The sequence below is a fragment of the Prinia subflava genome, chromosome 28 (assembly GCF_021018805.1).
Source record: "Prinia subflava isolate CZ2003 ecotype Zambia chromosome 28, Cam_Psub_1.2, whole genome shotgun sequence".
In the NCBI taxonomy this organism is placed as follows: Eukaryota; Metazoa; Chordata; class Aves; order Passeriformes; family Cisticolidae; genus Prinia; species Prinia subflava.
The window spans coordinates 329061-343146 of NC_086274.1; the positions used below are offsets into that span (position 1 = coordinate 329061).

The following is a 14086-nucleotide window of genomic DNA, read 5'->3' on the forward strand; positions in this document are numbered from 1 at the left end:
CCCGCTGATGACGCCCGGCGCGGGAAGGGGCGGCCCTTTTCCCCGCGGCCTCGTTCCCCGTGGCCTCGTTCCCCGTGGCCCCGTTCGCCGCGTCCCTGGCCGGCGCCGCGGGGCGAGGATGAAGCTGAAGCTGCTGGGAGCGGGCGGAGGGCGGCTGGGCTCGCTGGCGGGGCTGGGCCGCAGCGGGGCCGGCGCGCTGGCGCTGCCCGGCTGCCTGCTGTACACGCGGACCGGCGCGGCGCCGCACCTCAGCCACGACACGCTGCAGGAGGTGCGCGGCGTGCCCGGCGTGGCGCACGTCGCCCTGCCCGCCCTGTGAGTACCGCGCCCGGCCGCGGGGCCCTGCTGCCCCGCCCGAGGGACGTGCGGGGCCGGGGTGGGAAAGGAGAGGGGAAAGGAGCTGCAGGGCTGCGTCATTCGTAGCGTGTTTAGGCCGAACCCATCGTGGTGACTTCACGGTCGTCTTCCTGAGGTGGTCAGCAGGGCGAGGAAGCTGATTCTGCCCCTCTGCTCTACTGACACTCCTCCGAGAGTGCTGCATCCAGCTCTGGAGCCCGCAACATAAGAGAGATGTGGGCCTGTTGGACCAGGTCCTTTGGAGCACCACAAAGATGCTCAGAGGGGTCGAGCGTTGTGGAGGAAAGTTGCCAAGCCTCTCCCCTGGAGGGATGTCCCTTGAGAGGAGTGTGATAAGCTCATCTCAGCCCTCCCCGGGGGAGATACCCTTGGCTGAGGCTGTTCTCCCTGGTCACAGTGACATCCCATCGTGCTCAGATATACTCACGTAGATTCTTTCTGACCCATCGGTCTTCTCCCTTTGGTACCACCCTCACTTTCCCCCATAAATACCCCAGCTTCTGCCCAGTTCAGCAGGGAGCTGTCGTCCCTGGTCCCCTTCACAGGGTGCGGGATAATAAAGCTACCCCTGTCTCTCTGTCGCTCCTGTCTCTCTGTCCCTGGGTCGGGCCGGGATCACCTCTCAAGGCAGAGCTGAAATCACTGCTGAGAGCCGATCGCTTGCAGCCGCAGGCTGTGCCCACCTTGCTGAGGCCGCCCGGCGGCCGAGGACTGCCCGAGACCCCTAGGAGGTTGTCCCTGGCAAGACCCATCTTTCTGGGAAGATTGCGGCATTCGGGGTCGGACCAACACACCCCCGGCTGGCCGTCATAGAGCATCGTTCTTGTAACAACAGGCAGAGAGATTTGGGGATGTTCAGCCTGGGGAAGAGAAGGCTCCAGGGAGACCTTTTACCAGCCTTCTGGTACCTAAAGGGGGATTATAGGACAGATGGGGACAGAATTTTAACAGAGCCTGTTGTGGTAGGATAAGAGGTAATGGGTTTAAACTATAAGAGGGTATCTCTTGTAATGAGGGTGGTGAAACACTGGACCAGATTGCCCAGAGAGGTGGTAGGTACCCAATACCTGAAAACACTTAAGGAGCAGCGACTAACTCTCAAAACTAGATAAATTGCAACCAAAAGGAAAGATTAACATGATAAAGCTTGTGCAGTTGTTGAATGATGTGAACACATTAGTCATGCTCCCCAAAAAGTCACAGTCTAGCTTCATGCTCTTCATCGAGTTAGTGGTCCCTGGTCAGTGCAGGTAAAAGCTTTACTTTCTTGCCATAGACTTATGAGAGCCCCAAGTTGTGAGCTGTGATTCTTGAGCTCTGTGGTTCTGGCATTTCATTCCATCTGTCTCTGCTTCACTGCCTGACAGCTGGATGGTAAATACCAGTTCAGTGTCAGACAATGCATAAGTATGGAAAAAAAAGCCTTAGTTACGAAACCACTAATCTCTTTAGTTGTCTGCTTAGTTATTGTGTTCCTATATCTGGATTGCAGGGCAGAAATTCATGACGTCCTGGAAGAGTATAAAGAAGGAGCTGCAAAATTTATGGGTAAAGTACAAGTATTTGCTTGTATATCTGAGAGATAGTGCAGGTGGATCCCACTAGAGCATGTTCAGGCAGTACAGTAGGCAGAGAGATGTAGGCTTTGCACATTTAGAGATTTTCTCACTCAGAGTGGCACTAGGGAAGACTTGAAATAGTATGTTGTCACTAGTATGGCCAAAAATCCTTCAATCAGGCTACAAAGTGATGATGTGTCCATAATTTCTATAATTTGCACAGTTCTTTGTGTATGGAATCTAGCACATTTTGCAAGAAAAAAAAAAGAGTTACCAAAGCTTGTTTTGTTTGTTTTAGTTTTTTAAAAAGCACATAAAAATTTGGGACATGCATTTCATTATATATAAAATAGTTATGGTTTGGCTTTCCAAAGGAAGTTTGCACCCAACTTTCAATAAACTTTACCTGTTTGGAGCAATTAACTCCTTCAAGAAAAATTGAAAAATGTCTTTGTCTGGAACTTCCAGGAGGCTTTACCAGTTTCAATGACTATCGCTGAAGAGAAGGCTGTATGTCACTGAGACATACTGTCTAGCTTTCTGACATTTGAAACCTCCAGTCTGGCAGGGATGATAAATTTCTCATTTGTGTAATTGATTCATTATCTCACTCTCCTGTTCTTTTCTGTGAGGGTGGTGAGCCACTTAAATTGCCCAAAGAAGTTGTGGATGCCCCATCCCTGGAAATGTTCAAGACCAGGTTGGATAGGGCTTTGAGTAACATGGTCTAGTGGAAGGTGTCCCTGCCCATGGGGTGTGGATCTCTAAAGTCCCTTCCAACTCAAACCATTCTGTGATTCTACTTTGTCCTTCCTTAAAAGTCCTAGGCTAGGGATTGTAGCTAGTTTGGATTGTGTCGAGTGTCACCAATGTATCAGTTATCAGTTGAGTGGTCGAGTGAGTCAGCTGTTGGGTCTGGAAAATTATAATAGGTGAAGTATTAATCAAGAAGAAACATAAATAAATCCCAAAGCAGCTATGCAAGCTGCAGAACCAAAGGGTATTGTTTCATGGTTTGTCCTGCTGCTGCAGTCTTCTCCAGGCAGTTAGTAAAGCTGGGGAAGAAGTCTGCTTTCTTTGGTGCTGAGAGATAGATGAGCAATATTTTCTTTGTCAGAATGGATGTACTTGTCTGGGGGACAACATCCTGTTCCCTTTTTCAGATCTGCAAGCCACATCTTTGTGTTAGCTTTGCTTTGATTCATGAAACTCTGCTCTGGATCTGTCTCTCTGTTTTCAGGTATGCCAGATGCCGTGCTCTACTGCTCCCTTCATGACCCAGTCACTCCCTGCCCCTCTGGCTACAACACTAACAAGGTACAGTAGCTGTAAAGACTTGAAAGGGTCCACCTAAAGTTCCCAGAAGAAATCCGCCAGTCCTCCCTTCATCTCTGTGGATATGCTCAGACAGCCACAAGATTAGCAAAATAAATCTTTGCACAAAGAGGATTGCCGTTTACATGCTCATAACTCCAACTAAATGAAGCTATACATGTTCTTACTTATGTGGCAGCATGTTCCCTGAATGGTTCCTGAGCAGTTAGGTGGCAGTTCAAGTAGAAAGGAGAGCTCTGGACTACCATGCTGTTGTGGTTTAAACAGCAGTAAAATGAAGTACCTGTGTTTTGCCATATTTGCTGTACAAGCTTATGCTTGTGCCACTGACAGACAGTAAATCTGAACCCCTGCGTGTGTATTTACACACAGCCTGCTAAAGGCCCCCCCTCCCCTACAAGAAGGACATCAGAATTCTTGCAGGAGGGTGGCTCAGCAGTCCAGGGGTGCTGGACAACAACATTTCTCTGTTGCACCCTGCAGGCACACACACTGCCTGTGCAATCCACACACTGCCTGCTGCCTGACACAGCTTCGTGCTGGAGCTCCTGGCACCTGCTCAGATACAGTCAGCCCAAGGCCAAGGTTTGGGGATGGCCACTTTTGGTGGAAGGTCAGTGAGTGACGGAGAATAACTCCTGCCATACAACTATCAGTGTGTATTCCTTGCTGCTGGGATCCAGGCTGACTCCTGTCTCTGCAGGGAAGGAATTACCTGAAGCTTGTCCCACTGTTGTGCAGCTTTGAGGTGAGAGGAGCAGTCTAAGCCTGGGTGTTGGGAGTTTGATTCAGACTTTTTTGGGTTTTTAAAAATAAGCTGGTAAAGATATTTGTCACCTTGTTGTAAGGCCTTCTGCAGCTGGATCTGTGCTGACAAATACTTACGAAAGCTTTTTGAAAGCAATGGGACAGAAAGCTCTGTGCCAGAAAGCCTAGCACTGGCTGGATTTAAATAATCACAGGATAATGCTCAGCTCTCTAAGCTGCATGGCTATTTTATTTATTAAAGCAGCTTTTTTCCTCTCAAGAACAGAATGAAGGTAACTAGATGTGATTACACACTGGCTCAGGCAACTCTGACTTTCCTCTGCCTGCCTTCACCAGCTGTTCCTCGATGTTCTCACAATAAGAGGCAGCAGGTACTGTGTGAACAACATGCTGCTGCAGAATAAATGCTGCTGTGCTTCAGTTATTCTGTAGATACAAATTTTGGAACTCTGGAAGTTTGCAAAAAAATTATTGTTTTGGAGACTTCTGTTTTTATTCAAATTTGGTGAAAATGGCTGATAAGGCCAGAAGTAATCAGGATGAATGGACGGACAACAGGCATGCAGTATACTTGTGCAATCCTTTTGGGTCTTTGTGGGGACCAGACCAGAAAAAAAATGCTTTTGCTCATACTTTTTGCATCTGCTGATGAAATTCAATTTGCAAATTAGTATGCATGAGAACTGCACTGCCTAATCTGTCTGTCTGGCATAGGCTAGGAGAATGTGTTTAAACCCTCAGGCCCCAAAAAGTGCCCATAACCCTCCAAGCTATATGCTGTTTCTGATGGCTGAAAACCCATTCTCATTTAAAAAAGCATGAATAGAATTGCAGATGAGAAGAGCTGACTTCCAAAGGGCTCGAGCCCTTTACTTAACCTACTTGAATACCCCTTTAAAGTTGTGGAGCAGCAGTTCCACAAGCCTAACAATAATACAACCAAAGCAATGGCCAAGCTGCACTCACAGGTTAATTACAGATTCTGCAAAATAGGCTAAAATGTGAACATTTTATGAATCTGAATGTTTAGTGAATTGAATGGTGACATCTGCTAGCCTGGAGGTGTTCAGGTAAGATAACCTCTCTGTCTATGTGCTTTTGTCTTGCTTTATATTCTTCTGAGGGTATCACAGAGTAACGATGGAAGCTCCCATGTGTGCTGGCAGGATGGAAAGCATGTGAAGAGACAGGGAAGAATCCTAATGAGCGCCTGCCATTCCTTGCATTGGTTCAGTTTGGGTATCGCAGTGCCTTCTGGAGTTGCTGGATTAGAGACCTAAAATAATATGGGCTTCTAAAACTGAGTGCTTAACAAGCCTTTGTATTCTTCCCAGTCTGTATGGTTTATATGAACACCTACATTCGTGTGTGTTGTATGAGTGAAGTGCTCAGAAGAGGAAGTAGTTTCTTGGGTTTGCATTTTGTATGTAAAACTAGCGAATTGTATTTGCCATTGCAACTTTGCTGCTTTTTATAAGCTTTTGCTTACTAGACAACAAGTTTGATGGGAGTTCAAGCTTTTTTTTTTTTTTTCCCAATTCTGCCACTAATTTGTGTGATGAGAGGCCAGCTGCTCTATCTTAGGTTTTTAAAACCGGAGAAGTCAGTGCTAAGTGGGATGGTTCACCAAAGAGTATCTTAGAAATTCCAGTTCAGTCATTTATTTCCTTTCATTCATTGTGCTAAATGCAGCTGATTATCTGAGCCATGCTCCAGGGGAACTTACCTAATGAGCTATCATTCCAGTATCTGGTGTTTCAATTCCTTCTCTCCTTTCACCCTAAGATCTGCTGTCCTTACAACTGCTGTTCACCCCTGTTCTTCCTGTACAGACGGTTTCCCTGTGGGGAAGCTCCGGGCGCATGGAGATGACAGCTTCCAAGTTCATGGACATCCAGCGGGCCATCCAGCCAGACTGGTTCCAGTGCATCTCTGATGGAGACACCATTTCTGGGGAAGCTGGCAGAAAAAGAGCCAAGAAGTCTGTGGATAGGTCACTCTCCTTCTTGGATATATGCCTTCAGCTGCAGGAAAAGTCACCGGTAAGGCCCCCAGGATACTGAGGCAGTATCACTGCATGTGCTTCTTGGTCTGTGCTGCATCCTGGACCAGCCCCAGGATGTGGCTTAGTAGGAAATTGTGTCGTGTGTGTATCAGAGAATGCCCAGCTTACAGTCCAGAGTAAAGTATAACCAGCAGCACAGTGAGTTTTCCTTCCTTCCTTTAGTAAATGGTGTTCTGCACCAGGATCACCCCTCATCTCTACTAGTTGAGGAGAACTACATTTTAGGATTTTTCTTTCTGCTTTTGGGTTATGATGCATTTCTTTCACTTACCTTATTTATTAGATGCATGGGCAAAGTGGGATCTTCTTATTTGGATTGAGAAAACCCATCTTTTTGCTCTGAAGTCCCCTTCGTTCCAAGTGAGGGAGGATTTGATAGAATTAGTGAGTGCTATTCTTTATTTCTTCCAGCAGCTTTGAAACTTTCCTCCCTTTTAGTGAGAGGAAACATGCTATCTAAATCTGCACTACAAGGGAAAGGAATGACAGGAGTTGGTGTTTGTATGTCCTGAAAGGGAATTTCCTGTGACATCTGTTCTGACAGCCAGGATGATGACACCTGCTTTGTATTTTGCACTAACACATCTATTGCTGAGATCCCATCCATAAAAAGCCCTGTACAACGCTGGTGTGTGGTTATTGCCTTCTGTAGGGAGGTGGGAAGAGTGGCATCCAAATTCTCAGTGATTAGTGTCAAGGCAAGGAGCAGAATCTGGTCTCCACTACTCCCATTTCTTACACATGGACTTCATAGTGTTGTGTGGGGAATACTCTTACATGAGATAAAATCCCGTGGTTCTGGCAAGTTCCTGGGAATGTCGGGCTTAGGTAGCAGGCATCTGAAGTCTCGCTATGAGATGTGTTTCATGTCTTTGGCAGAGCATGCTCTAACACTTGTAGCTTTCTCCTGGGACAGGAACTACAAGGAAGTGTAATGTTTGGGGCAATTGAAGGTGGAGATATCTTGGAAGAGAGGCTCAGATCAGCCAGGGAGACTGCCAAGCGGCCTGTGGGTGGCTTTCTGCTAGATGGCTTCCAGGGAAGTGCCATGGCCAAGGAGACCAAGTTGAAACTGATAGCTTCTGTCACAGCAGAGCTGCCAGAGGATAAACCAAGGTAAGTTGTGTGGGCAACATCCCAAGAAATCCATCTGTCCTATTATGAGGAACATCTACAGGCTGCTGTGCAGTTTCCCTGTAGGAAATAATCACTGTATTGCACAGCTCTGTGTGTGCCAGGCTGTGTAAATTTTACCATTGTCAGGCTGCAGTCTTCAACACTTTTTTAGCTGCAGCTGGCACCAGGCTTTGCTCGTGCTGTGGGTTTGAGGAAGAGTTTTTAGGAAGAGTTACAGGTAGGATATGTCAGGGTTACTTGCATTTGGTATTGGAGGCCATGGTTTACTTGAAGTTCACCTCAAACAAGAACGTTATTATAAAGATATTTTGCAGGGACTTCTCTTTAGTTTCCAGTTCTCTCTGGCCTGAACTGGCAGATGGCAGAGAGGGGTGCTGGCAGAACCAGCCAGTGCTTGCCACACAACCTTGGTCACCAGCTCTGTCCTGGTACCTGAGGCACTGGGCCTGTGCACTACCTGGGGTGGTACAGGCTGGCCCAGAACAGTGGTATTCTCTTCTTGGACAGTGTGGGGCTTATTGCATATCTGAATTGGTAGTTGTGCCCATCAGACCCATGCCAAGGACTGGACAGGAGTGGCAGCTTTCTTAATCCTTACAACTGACTAACAGTAACTAAAATGTGTGCTAATATTTGCTAGTGGTTCAGAAGTGTAGAGGTTTCCTTATTGGGTTGAGCCCGCTAGATTGCTCTTACCAGGACAACTGCTACAGAAATAATATGGTTGCCTTTTTGATTATTTCCTGAAGAGAATGACTGAGGTCCCACTGTGTTCCTGCTTCTCTTTGCTAGCAGAGCATTGCTCTGACCTAATGGTGTTTAAAAGGAAATTAAATGCAAGAGCACTGTGTCTGGTGTTGCAGCAGCTTGTTCTTGCTTAGTGGTGCCTGGGGTTTGAATTTTCCTGACAATTAGGAGGCTTGCTGTGTTGTTGCTATCCTGTCTGGTTGAGCTACTTAAAAGATCCCCTGGGAGCATTAGAGTCCAATCTGCTCAGCTAACCTCGGTGGCTACCAGTGCATCTGCCTCCTCTATCAAATAGTTTGCTTGTCTTGTTAAGACAAGTGTTTCTGACCTCTTGATAGGAAGAGAGCTGATTAGCCCCTGAGGGGTCTTGGAAGTACTAAAGTGAATTTCAGGCAGTCCTTGCTCCTGAATCACCCTTGCCATTCTGGCTGGAGAAGTTGTTTTTCAGCTCTGTTCCACCCCAGCATGAAATTCTCTAGAAGACACTTTCTGTGCTTCACGCAAGAAGTGGCTGCTTTTTGTGTGATGGTAAAATGATCTTACGAGTGTACTCTTTATGAAGAGTCCTTTCATGTACCTAAAGGGACTGAAGTCTCTTGATAAAATTCGTTTTCCTTTCCAATAGCGTAGGAACCCTTGCAAGAGCAAATGTTTGTCCTTATCTGTGCAGGGATGAGTTTCAGCAAGGCTTTGATCGAGCTACTGTTTTGACTTTTGCATATTATTTTCTCCCTGTCATGGGAACCTGAAACATAAAACACTCATGCTGTAAACTTCTCCTATCCTTATTCTGCGCTCATCAATTTAATTGGAGTACTTAGAAAAGTGACTAAAAATGGCACCTTGTGCCTTCATTTATCAGCCCCTGTGTATTTTCCTAATTATCTGTTTAGCTCATTGCCCTACATTAACTTCTGCTGCTTTCAGCCCAGCCATGCACCTGCAGGAGAGCAGGCAGTGCTCTACTCTCTCACACTTCACCCACCCTCGGTGAAGCTGCCAGCTAAATTTGGCTGCCAGCAGGATCTCTATTACTATTGATGGCAATCCAGCCAGGCTCTTGCTGGCTCTTAGTGCCATGTCTCAGGAGATGTTACAGCCCATGTTTTTGGGTAGATCAGGTAGGGTGTAAAGAGAAGGGAGGACTAAAGCAAGGAGGTTTTCTGTTTCTAATGATGTTTTTCATTAGTGCGTTCTCCCCCAGGCGGTTTCCCAGTGCAGCAGGATGTGTCTGTCACCTGAAGGACTTGTATCTTTGACCAGCCATCTACTGCTGTCTCTGTTGAGACTCTTGTTAGACTGTCTTCTAAACAGCTAACGAGCAAAAGGCTCCATGTGTCTGGGAACTGGTAGTTCATTGGGACACAAACATGAGTAAGGAAAATATCTGTCCTATGGCACAGATGTTGTGAATCTAATTGTATTTATGTGAAAGAAATCACGTGCAAATAACTTCAAACACAGTGAACAGAATGGGGTTTTTCTACAGTAAATGAGGGATTATTGCTGTCTTCCAAAGGGCAAATAATGAAAAGCATGTTGTGTACTGGATGGGTTGGAGGTGGGGAAGTGGAAGCACGCGGAATTCTGAGTGGTGGCTGTTAGCAGTTGCATAGAAAAGCTTCATGTGCTGCACATGACCTGGAGGTCTTTTCCTTCAGGTACCTGCTTGCTTCTATTCAGAATATTGTAGATTTGGCTCCCTGTGTGTCTCCTGCAGAATGATTCATGGTGTAGGCAAACCAGATGAGGTGCTGGAGTGCATTGAAAGGGGAGTGGACATTTTTGAGAGCTTCTTTCCCTTCCAAGTGACGGAGCGAGGCTGTGCCTTGGTTTTCAGTTACAACTACCATCCAGATCCTGAAGCAACAGGTAGGCTTCTTGATGGTTGTTACAGTTTTTACATTTTATATTGTGGTAAGCATAATTCATATTTGGGAGAAATCTGTGTTTGAGGGCTTTGTTCCTGAAATAAATGCAGTGACCACTGGAAAAACTGGGATTCCACTACCACGTGTTGCTTTTGAAGGCGGGGTGCTTTGGGGTGAAATCTGCTGAGTAAAACTTGAGGCCTCTGAATGTCTCATGAGCCAAAATGTGATGATTAAATATTTCTTAAACACCTCCTGAATAGAAAGGTTCTAGTTTGACACCATTGGCAAATTTTCTGTTACCATTAACAGTGAAGGCTAGACCTATTAAGTGATCTCTAGAATTAAATTAAAATGTGTCTGTTGTAATAATATATTTTTAAGTTCTTTTTTCTAGCTGTCAGAATTTTCCCATTTATTTGGGCAGTTTTCCTCTCAGTCCTTGCATTCATAGGTTTATGTCAAAACCAAAATGCTCTGTTCATAATTCATTGCTCTGTGAGATGGGCATGTGTATCACCCATTAAAGCAGCTATCAAATGTGTTTCAAGCAGCTGTTTTGTTTTGGCCTATTAAATGTTTTTAATACAGAGAAACATTTTACATTTTTTCTCTTGGGTAGAACCTAGTGGCTTTTCATGCCTGGATAATTCAGAGCCAGCTGAATAGAACAGAACTATTCAGCTGGCTGAATAGTTTCTTTGTGCTTGCTGCTATTTTTTAACAAAAAATGTTTGTTTTTCTTTATCTTGTCTTACTTTATTCTTAAATTATAAGGCTCTGGATAATGGCAGTGGTTTTGTCCTGTGTCTGTTTTAAAAACAAACACGGTAGGCATGGATTATGCAAACAAATATACAAAGTGATATTACACAAAGTGATATTAGTATTTCCAGATACATCTCCTTAAGAGCAAACTTAAAAATGCAAACCTATAAAATCATGGGATGGTTCTTTATTTTTCAGATAGATGCTGAAAAGGCAGACGTGGTACCTACCTCTTCTGAATTAGTGCTACCAGCCTCTTTGGATTCCAGGGTTGATTTTTTAAAAAAAAACAAGAGGCATCTAATTCCCTGAGTGATCACAGTATGGAAAGTAGAATGACTGAATGCAGATGAGTTGCCTGTCTACTCTAACAAAATCTCAATAAAATCAATTTGTTCAGTGATTGCATTCTATTCAACATACAGTTCAGACAAAATACTTTTGGCATTTTATAAAGAATTCAGCTCAGTAGAGCAGCAAAAAGTTATACTGTTATTTCAGTTCTAACTTTTGATTAGTTTTCACTTGTCATTTGCTCTTTTGATCATCTAAAAGTGTATGTGTTAATTAACCTACAGCAATTAAAGTAAAATATCTGCTTTGTAGAGGAAAAGTGGAAACTTGTGGCAGGAGTTTTCAGTTGCAAGAAAGTACCAGAAATATCTACTCTAAGGTTGCTACCCTTGCTCTGCTCTTGCTCTTTGTTCTAAGGCTGTTGTGTGTTTTTAATTTAATCAGTTTTAACACAAAATGGGACCCAGGACTTGGAGAAGAATGGTGCTCAAGAAGACCAGGAGGAAGTCTCCAGTGCTGACCCCGAAATGACACCATTTGAGATATCTCTGAAGGATAAAAAGTATGTGAGTTTGTGGGGAGGGTACCTGCAGCTGTGTGAATAAATATGATGCTTTTGTCCTCTGTATTTATTTGTATCTGGTCAGCAGCTGGATGAGAGACTTCATAAAGCATGAAGTTGTTGAAGAGACCACTTCTGGACATTGAGTGAAGAGTGTTGGACAGACATTCTAGCTTGTTATCAGGCAGCAGCCTGTCTGTGAAAGCGTTGTCTTTTGCCTGACCTAGAGCCAGGGGTTTCCTGATCATTTATCCAGCAAACATTCTGTGGTCGTAATTATGTCTCAGCTGAAAGACCATAGGTTCACAAAGGTGGTCTCTGAATCACTTTGGTCTTCCACATCTAACTTGGGTCATCTTGAGATACTAGATTTTATTTAAACTATGGAGACCCCTACTCTGGGACTCAGTTTTGGCAGCTGCAGAGCAGTTCTGCCATTTCTGGATACTTCACAAAAACTTGGGCTGTTGTTATCACTTGTCCTTCCTTCTTTTTGTCACAGGTACTGCCAGGCTGTCTGAGTAGACAATTGTGTTGTTTTGCTCTCTCTGTGGAATGGTGCATCTGTTTTGTGAATAGTGGGATTACTAAATCTGTGGTTTTGGTGGCTTTCTCCTTCATGAACTGTGTGATAGCTGTCTTGCACTGCAGCTTTTCTGCCAGGGAAGGCGCAGATGAGGCCTCTCTCTGCTGTTAGCTGTAGTGTAGTCAGAGTTATTCTGACTTAAATGTGTGGCCTTTTGGCTCTGAAGCGAGTTCTGGCATGAGGAGGCCTGGGCCATGGCAGAGTGTGGGAGCTGCACGATGTTTAAGGTCCCTTCCAACCCAAACCATCTCTGATATCTGGAGTCCTTTGTGCCACTGGTGCTGGTCTGAGCTGTCAGCAAATCTGGATTAAGGACCTCAGGACTTTAGGCTCAGGTCCCTGCAAAAGGCCTGGTGGTTAGAGGGGTACTCTTTATTGCTTGGATGGGTCTTCTTAGCTCTGATGTTACCCAGCGTTGCTTCTTCCTTAGGTACCACGACGACTTTGGTCCTGTGCTGGAAGGATGCAGCTGTTACTGCTGTCAGAGGCACACTCGTGCCTACGTCCATCACCTCCTGGTGACCAACGAGCTGCTGGCCGGTGTCCTGCTCATGATGCACAACTTCCAGCACTACTTTGGTTTCTTCAGCGCCATTCAAGATGCCTTAAGGGACAGTAAACTGCATCAGCTCAAGGAGCTTGTCCTCAGGCAGGCGCTGCGAGGCCCGGCAGATGGGACGCTGGGACAGTGAGCTCAGGGAGGACAGAGCAGGTTGCAGGCTGCATCCTCATCCAGGAGGACTGTGTTTCCTGGACCTGTCAGTAGTAAAATGCCTTTTTTCCTTTCTGGAGGGACCTGAAGGAGACATTTGAAGAAGATCTCACTTCCTGGTGGGCAAGGACAATCTTGTTGAAACATCTCTTTTGGTTAATTGGCTTGCTGCATTCTTGGTGGGTGGAAGAGCCTGGACAGTTTACCAGTAAGACCAGTATGGATAGGTTTGTTTTCAGATACTCACTGTTGGTTTCCCATGTGCAAGGACAGAGTAATTGAACTCGTGATTGAGGATAAAGCAGGGCATATGCTTAAAATTAATCCAGCTGCCTGGAGACTCAGCAGCTGCTTGGGACTCCTGTTCCATACCCAACAGTAATTATTTTTCTAGAAAAACCTAGTGATGTCCTAGTCTCTCATCATGTATCTCCTGGGTGACAAACCCCCCGTCAGTCTAACACACTGTCCTTGTAGCATCTGTCCTTGTAGCACCACCGTAGCACCATTGGCAGCATCTGTGTCCTTGGAAGAACTGACTGGAAGTGCTGCTGTGTCCAGTGGTGCAAGGGACTGTGTGTGTGCTCCTCTCTCAGGCCACCTGCAGTGCAGAATGTTCTCTGGGCCTGGAAGAAGTTTGCCACCTCGGCCTGGCCTTGGACACCCCTGCCTCAGGAGTCCCGTTCAATGACATGAGAGCCAGAGAGAAAAGACAGTGTTTAATCCATGCCCTGCTGTAGAGGTTTTTTTGTTAACTCTGTGCACTTTTTCCGGATTTCACTCCTGTGTTAGCACAGGGGTGACAATGTCTGTACCATTCTTTCCAGCCACCCTAGCACTGGTCACAGAGCAGGCTACACAAATGTCACTGTGAGATGGAGCTGTGGAAGGAAAGTGTCATAGGAAAGGACTTTTAGAAAACATTCTGGTGGGTCCTTGTTTTAAAATGTAACTTAGTTATGCCACATTCCTCTTATTCAACTGGGTTTTTTTACTGTCTCTTACTGTGGAATCGTGGATTTAATCATTTTATATTACAAAGCAACAATAAAAGAAATTTATTATTTGTTACACTGACTCCTCAATGTGTGACACAGGTGGTGTACCAGAGAATCTGAACTCAAGAAGATGTCTCCTGAAAACTTGACCTAGCAGCCTGATGGAAGACATTATCCAGGAGTGGGATCCTGTCATGGTGCATGTTTCCAAGTAATTTGCTTCAAAAGAATGTCATAATAGACTTGGAAGTGTTGAAGACAGCTGCTTGTCCCTCTCCCCATAAGAGCTCTACTACCTTAATTAAGCTTGAAAAAATACTAAGCTTA

The 14086-nt window shown here is 45.4% G+C and overlaps 1 protein-coding gene across 1 annotated transcript; it reads left to right on the forward strand.

The window, feature by feature from the left end:
- Positions 1–7: 7 nt before the first annotated feature.
- On the forward strand, positions 8–13832 carry QTRT2 (queuine tRNA-ribosyltransferase accessory subunit 2). The gene is made up of 8 exons (XM_063419896.1): positions 8–315; positions 1850–1905; positions 3157–3233; positions 5852–6061; positions 7001–7200; positions 9689–9840; positions 11346–11463; positions 12480–13832. The coding sequence occupies exons 1-8, from the start codon at positions 8–10 to the stop codon at positions 12739–12741; spliced, it is 1383 nt and encodes a 460-aa protein (XP_063275966.1). The 3' UTR covers positions 12742–13832.
- Positions 13833–14086: the final 254 nt, after the last annotated feature.